This window comes from Corylus avellana, chromosome ca9, assembly GCF_901000735.1.
Source record: "Corylus avellana chromosome ca9, CavTom2PMs-1.0".
In the NCBI taxonomy this organism is placed as follows: domain Eukaryota; kingdom Viridiplantae; phylum Streptophyta; class Magnoliopsida; order Fagales; family Betulaceae; genus Corylus; species Corylus avellana.
Window position 1 is genome coordinate 867,897 of NC_081549.1, and position 7,085 is coordinate 874,981.

The window sequence follows — 7,085 nt, forward strand, 5'->3', positions numbered from 1 at the left end:
CTTTGTTCCTTATATAGAAGCTTAACTCTCCTTTTACATGTTGGTCTAGGACTTCTGTTATAAGTCAAACAAGGAGTCCTATTACACATAGGAGAAGGACTTCAAAAACCACATGTAAAGGAGCAAACCAGTTGAACCAAAAAACCTCTCCTACTTGAAGAAGGAGACAAAATATTGGGTCCCACCATGACTTTTAATTCAAGTCATACTTAACAGGTGTCTTCTGCTGGGTCGGCATGAGGATTTGTGCTAAGGTTGAGTGGTTTTCCTTTCCCCGGTAAATTCTCAAACTGCCCTTCTTCCATGGAGTGCCATATTCTTTGCTCCACAACGTTTATTATATCAGTTTCTGATCTGCCCAAATCACACCCACAAACGTCACCAGACCCAGACCCAGACCAAACCAGAATTTTGCGTCAATAGAGAAGAACACAAGAACACCCATTACATGATGATTGATTAAAAATGAACCCAAATTCTCAGATACACGTTTGAATTGCGTGATTAAACTGGGGAAAAAAAAAAAAAAAAAGGAAAAGAATTTGACAAACCCAATTCCTTTTTAAATGGACTTGGAAAAAGTTGTTTAGTATTTCAGCTTCTAATACACCCATAGACATATATATGAATAAAGGAGACAGGGATGAGGAGGAGGACCTGACAGAGTTGCGTTGGCCACGAAGCTCAGGAGGGAGTTTACGATCGTTGACGGCGTCTATGACGGTCGATAGACGGTCCACAAGCTTCTTCTCTGCCTTGGAAGATGTGCTCGACGATGACGACGGTGACAATTTTGATGAAGAAGAGGAGGAGGAGGAGGCCCACCTAGGGCTGGACCCACCACTGGCCACTAGCGCCGCCGATCTCCGGATCAGATACCATGTTCTCGGAGATGTCGCGGTTGTTCGCGCGAGCCGGGTCGCCATGTTCGAACACGAGTGGGAGCCTCTGGGCTCTGGGCCTTCTTGAAGGCTTTAGAGGGACGTACCTTATATGGGCTTTTAGGCGGCTAATGTTTTTCCACGTGGTCTTCAAACGAGAGGGTGTCAACAAATAAAGACACTTGGATGTTTGAAGATGAGTGGGTAATATAAATTTTGTACTTACTGAAAAATCAAACATCAACGGGCATATTGCTCCCTCATTAATACCATATATGTAAATATGTAATTCAATATTTCTTCTAATCAACTTGATCTATGACATGGGTAATTGTCGTTGTGGCTTAAACCATGTGCATCAGAATTGACATATCTCTTTACATGAGCAATCCTCAAAGATCTAAAATATTGTATAGCCTCTCTAATGCCTTCCACAATGTCCAAATTTGCTCCGGTGTTTGTTTTTCTAAACGGGAATATAAGAAGTCTATAATATTTTACAATTTATTAGCACGTGTGAACATATAATTGGATGATGTTCAAATATTTTTAGTGGGTAAGGTGATTTCGATCACATACCAACACATACCAACAAGTAATTATATTTTACACTTTATCATTACGAGAAGGTTATAGATAATACACCGTCTTTAAGGGCAAAACAATTTGGATTTTTGCGTCTATTTTATAAAATTTTCTTGTTTCTGTCTTTTATTTTTTTTATTCTTAAAATACAAAATATTCACAAAACTCCAAGATCTCATCTATTGTATTCGAATAATCAATGGTTGAACTCGCAATAATCGTCCACTTAATTATTCATGCCACAAATATTTAAAGTCGTCACAAGTAATTAGAAAACGTATAGAATTTTGAAGAAGAAAAACACAATAACTTAAGAAAAAACGATATTTCATCATAAACATCATTAATAGTGGGCTTCCCATGGCTATCACCCGATTATTCGTTGGTATTGGGTTCTTCACACAATGGGTTTGTAAAGTAAAATGGGCCTAGCATGTATTTAATCACATCTCGGTACACCAACGTCGGTTGGTTGAGCTTCACTCCTCGCCGGCCACCAGCGAAGTTTGTGAGAATGTTGCAAGTTGGTTCCGGTGACGACACCAGTCTCACAGAGCATAGCTTGGCTTTGAGTTCCTTCCCGTGTACGTATTTGTTTACAGCGATGTCAAATTGGCCCAATTCATCGGTCAAATCACTCGCATAATACACAACTCTACTTCTTTCATCCATGCATGTTATTGATACCTTGCAACCTGCAACAACCCCAATTTACACATATTATTTCATGGCGTCAATCAATGGTTTCAACCCTTTATTACTTGATGAGGCCAATCGGATTTAGCTTGGGTATAATTTTTTAAATTGTCTAGATATAATAACTCTACCATCTTTCGAAAAATTTGAAATTGAATCTATTATGTTAAAAATGTTAATTAATCACCACTTATTTCAAAGGTTTGATCCTAGGACCTTTGACTTTGATACCATGCTAAATTACCATTTATTTCAACAAATTAAGCTGATAATAAGAGGTAAGTTTAATTACTTAATCAATATTTTAACAAAAAAATTACAAAAGATCTTTTGTAATATTTTTTTTACAGTAGCTAAGCCAAATATGAGTCAATCAATGGACTCAATACTTTATTAGACGAGCGAGGATTGACTGCAATTTGCTAACCGAATTGTAGTCAATTCAAACAACCCTCCGTGAGAGATAGGTACAGGTCCATCTGCCCACTAATCTCATGGGCAAGTGTGAGGCTACTACTTATCCTCAGTAGCTTGGGTGTATGGCCTATTACTACAAAAAATTCGAGCTTTTGTGATGTGTCTACAGTACCTGGTTTTCAAAACGTCACCAAATGGTAACGTGTCAAACAGTAAAACGTCACTAAAAAAAGTGTGCTCCGGCACCATATAGGGCCATCTAAATTGAAATTGCAGCTAATCTCCATATATATATATATATATTTTGATATATCCACAAGGAGAGGGATAGGGAAAATATTTTTAAATTTGATATCCACACAAGAAGAGTGATAGGGATAGGGAAAAGAGATTCGAATTAGGAATCTTCACTTCATGAGGAGTGGTCTCCAACCGAGAAAATCTCCATCGTTATTAGACACAAAATTAACAAAAATGTACGGATTTGAGAGAGAGATTAGTTATAATTCCTTAATGACATACCTTTGATGGGCTTGCCACCATGAACCCATTCGTGCCATCCCTGAGTGCAATCCTGGCACAGTACCTTTCCACCTACATGCATGACCCCGGATTCCTTCTGAGCTACACCTAAATTGGTGCAACCCATTAGAAGTGATGCTGCAATTATCACCAACACAACACCTCCCATCTCTCTTCTCTGTCTCTCTCCAAAGCAAGTGTTTCTTTGTGAAGAATCTCCAAAATTGGGCAGAGATGAGCAGCATTCCAAAGGGATACATATATACACGAGTGGGAGTGGGAGGGCACTACTTGGGACGTGCAATCCACCAAGTGTGTTTAATATAATACGTGTGTACATCTAAAAATCTCTCTCATGACTAATTATTGTTAATCTAGGAATAAATAATAAAAAATTAAATATTCCATATAGACTTTGGAGTTTGGAAGCAGAGTCAATGAGAAGTTGAGTCATTAGAGGAAACGAGAGATTAGAAGGAAAATGGAAATATGGTGTTTTATTAAATATTCTAATTTTTTATTGGGCACTGTAAATATGATAATTTATACCAAGTTCTGATTGAAGTTATTCTCAAAAGGAAAACAAAAAACAAAGTAACAAATTAGAATCACAATGCTCTATTAAATTTAGACATAATTTCACATGCTCTAAGAATACATATTAAGTTAATAGATTGAATTGAACAAATTTCCTCAACCAAATTTAGAGAATAATTTTGTCCATATATTAGTAAGAAAGGTAATTTGTGAGTAAGAAAGTATCAAACATTTATTTTGCTTTTTGTAAGTAGTCTAACCATGTAATTAACTACTAAATACCAAAACTAAGATAACGTAATAATAAAAATTAGCCTTTAAATCACCGAGGGTTTTGCAAAAAGAAAAATCATAGGCTGGTCTTTGGATCACCAAAGGTTTTGTGAAAGCGAAATGCTAAGATAAATTTATTCCCAAATGATCTATTTCCATCCCATGTGATCTAGGGATGGTATTCATTTGAGAAGCAAAATTTGGAGAAATTTTTTGAAAAAAAACTAGTATTTCACTTTGTAAAAAGAAACACGTCATCATATGACAATTATAATAATCTAACTAAATGGCATTACTCAATATATTATGAAACACAAGAAACCCAATTGCAAAACTCAAACTTATTTGTAGAAACTTGATGTACAAATAATGGCATAAGAAGCCAAATTACAAATGCAAACTTGATTGTAGATCAAAAAACTTCCTATTGCGTTAGCATCTACAGAATAGGGCTCCAATAAAAAAACGAAAACATTAACCAAAACAATATTAAACAATGCCGAGGGACAAGGCCCTATGAGTGAAACTCAGGATCATCACGACAATCCCGCCGCCTTAAGGGCATTGTTGAAATCTTCATCACTATCCCAAGATTTCACCTGCAAAAACAGTGAAAAAATATAATTTAGAACTACAAAAGCCAAAACATAGTGTAAAAACATAAACAAGAAAAAGGAAGAGGGAGTACAAATTACCTCTACGACTTTGGAGCCAAAATACTGCTCAATTTTTGACATGAGCGTCTCATCCCTATTACCACACAGCAAGTTAAATACAGCTCCTGTAAGGTTCAAATAGATCTGGTTAGCTATTCGATTTCACATTTCAATAGTATATTCAGAAATTAAAAGTTAAGAAATGATCAAGAGAGTTGGGATCAATTAACAAAGTCATGCAACGGAGAGCTCCCATCACTCCGGAGAAAAGGTGGTGTCTTTTGTTTTTTGTTTAAAAAAGTGTTTTGATACGACATAAATGTGAAAACTGTTTTTGTGTTCTGATGAGTGTTTTGTATTGTATTTTGAATTATTTGATAATGCTTTTGTTTTTAGAAAAGACACGGCTTGGACATGCAATAAACAAGTTTAGGGCATGCTAACCTCTCCCTGACTTGTATTAGCAAGTCCTTAAAATATATAACATACCCAAAGTATCATACTATATATATAATGTACAGAATGTTTGATAATTACCACAAAAGTGTGATTTACAGAAAATTACTCCAAATAAAATGAACTAGAACTAAAAGATCATGCTTTGAGTCAAGCTAGCCAAGCATTGTGAAGAAAACAAAGTCCTGAAACATGAAAAACTCACCCTTGCGGCCAAATCGCCCTGCCCTTCCAATCCTATGCAAGTACACCTCATAATCAGGCTCCGAGGTTTCATGCTTCACTGGAAGATCATAGTTAATGACCAGATTGACCTGCAGAAAAAAATTCTCAGCATGTTAAATTTAAAGCACCTCGTCATATTAACAGAGAAGAGTTGAAGGGAGTTTTTTTTTTCCCGGAAAAAGGAGTGGGGGGAAGCACCTGTTGCTGGTCAAAGCCTCGGGCAAGGAGATCCGTTGATATAAGAACTTTAGTTAAGTTATTTTTGAATTCTTGGACTATTTTGTCTCTGTCTTCAGCACTGACAGCACCTTGAATGGTAGTAACTGCATAACCAAGGTCAACAAGTGCCTTGTGCAATATGCTGGCACTATTTCGCGTACGCACAAATATAATTGTCTGCCCCAGGTTCTCTCCCAATTCAAGTATTCTGTCTTTAATCACAAGAGTCTTCGTGTGTTCATCAAGACAACGAACTTTGTACTGCTTCACAGCCTCTAAAGACAGTTCTTCCTTTTTGACAAAAAGTTGATTATGGTCTTTGACTATCCTTGATACAAAATTTTTGACATTTTCATTAAACGTAGCAGAAAACAGAAGAACCTGAAAACAAATTGGTTATCAAAACAAGTCAAACATTTTTGTTTCAATTAGACAAAAAACTCATATGTTGATCAAGATAACCAATCAAATATCTGATAAATCGAAACTTGCATATGCTAGTAAATCTATGTCAACATAACTAATAGCATAATCTTTTGTGCATGATTGATTAATCAGCGCATCATACAGAAACAGTCATACAAACCCCGTAAACAAAGAAACATGTACTGCCTTTTATTAGAAGATTTTATGAATGGCCAACGGCTCTAGTTGAGGATGAATAGAAATAAGGGAGATATTATCAAGCAGACCTACATGCAAAGCAACTTATAGAGGAATACTATCGCAAATATCAATCTCTAATCTAGCTACAACCTTACCTAACAAAAGGAGTAATGAATAAGTTTGCAACAGATCTAATGCAATCTTTACTTAAAAAATAATTAATATCTGTGTGTGTGTGTGAGTGTGTATATTTAAAAAAAATTCTCAATCCTTTATTCTCTATGGGAACTTTTGCACAGTCCTTACTTGAGATGTTTATATTCCCTCAACAATATTTCATACACTGACAGTTCAAATTTTAGAATTTATTCAGGTGCTTATTACCCTAAAGTTTTAGGAAATAATTTTCATCAATCACCTTTGATATCATTCTCACTGGCACCACACCTATGCTGAAATTTTGAGCATCACATATAGGGAACTGTGTCTAAAATTAGTGGTTAAAACTAAACGGGTCTACCCAACTTCACAACTAATTTAAAATCTTGGAAGATTTAACTAAGAAAAATAAACAAAAGTAAACAGCCAGGACTCATTAAGCAAAGCTCATTAGGAACATATCCACACACATAAACCACGTCAGTTGAACAAACCTGGCAGTGAGAACTAAGTTTTTCAATATCCTTCTTTATTCTCAAGGAATCGTCCTTAAATCCGTCCTACATCAACAAAACGAGCATGAATAATCAATTTTATGTACCTAAAGATTAAAAGATTACATACTAAATTTAGCTAAAGCAATTATCCACATGCAGGTATTACCATAACAATAAAGCAAATAATCATTTGAAAGAAGTAACATGCATGTAATTGGTATTCATTTTTTTTTTATAAGGAAATTTTATAAAAAAGTGCCAATAAACATGATTACATTAGTTCCAATAAGGTACCAGCCAGCAAATACACTTCCTAGTACCTTATGATCCAACTGAAACCACCTTATCCCCCTAAC

At 35.6% G+C, this 7,085-nt stretch overlaps 3 protein-coding genes across 3 annotated transcripts in view; all 3 read right to left on the reverse strand.

Annotated features, from left to right (window-relative positions):
- LOC132192312 (uncharacterized) overlaps nt 1-974 on the reverse strand; it is a gene marked incomplete in the record, with an annotated part of 5,091 nt that extends 4,117 nt beyond the window's left edge. Inside the window, 2 exon segments of the mRNA XM_059607609.1 lie at nt 215-354; nt 658-974. Of these exon segments, the coding sequence (XP_059463592.1) occupies nt 215-354; nt 658-926 (409 nt within the window).
- Nucleotides 975-1,841: 867 nt separating this feature from the next.
- On the reverse strand, nt 1,842-3,270 carry LOC132191611 (non-classical arabinogalactan protein 31). The gene is made up of 2 exons (XM_059606697.1): nt 3,102-3,270; nt 1,842-2,161 (listed from the first exon to the last, which is right to left on the reverse strand). Exons 1-2 carry the CDS (start codon nt 3,268-3,270, stop codon nt 1,842-1,844), a joined length of 489 nt encoding a protein of 162 aa, XP_059462680.1.
- Nucleotides 3,271-4,243: 973 nt separating this feature from the next.
- Nucleotides 4,244-7,085, reverse strand: part of LOC132191898 (DEAD-box ATP-dependent RNA helicase 38-like) — a 5,938-nt gene continuing 3,096 nt past the window's right edge. The window contains exons 4-8 of the mRNA XM_059607025.1: nt 6,727-6,792; nt 5,447-5,848; nt 5,229-5,337; nt 4,607-4,692; nt 4,244-4,510 (exon numbers count right to left, since the gene is read on the reverse strand). Coding sequence (XP_059463008.1) covers nt 4,448-4,510; nt 4,607-4,692; nt 5,229-5,337; nt 5,447-5,848; nt 6,727-6,792 — 726 coding nt within the window. The 3' untranslated portion in view covers nt 4,244-4,447. The remainder of the gene's footprint in view (nt 4,511-4,606; nt 4,693-5,228; nt 5,338-5,446; nt 5,849-6,726; nt 6,793-7,085) is intronic.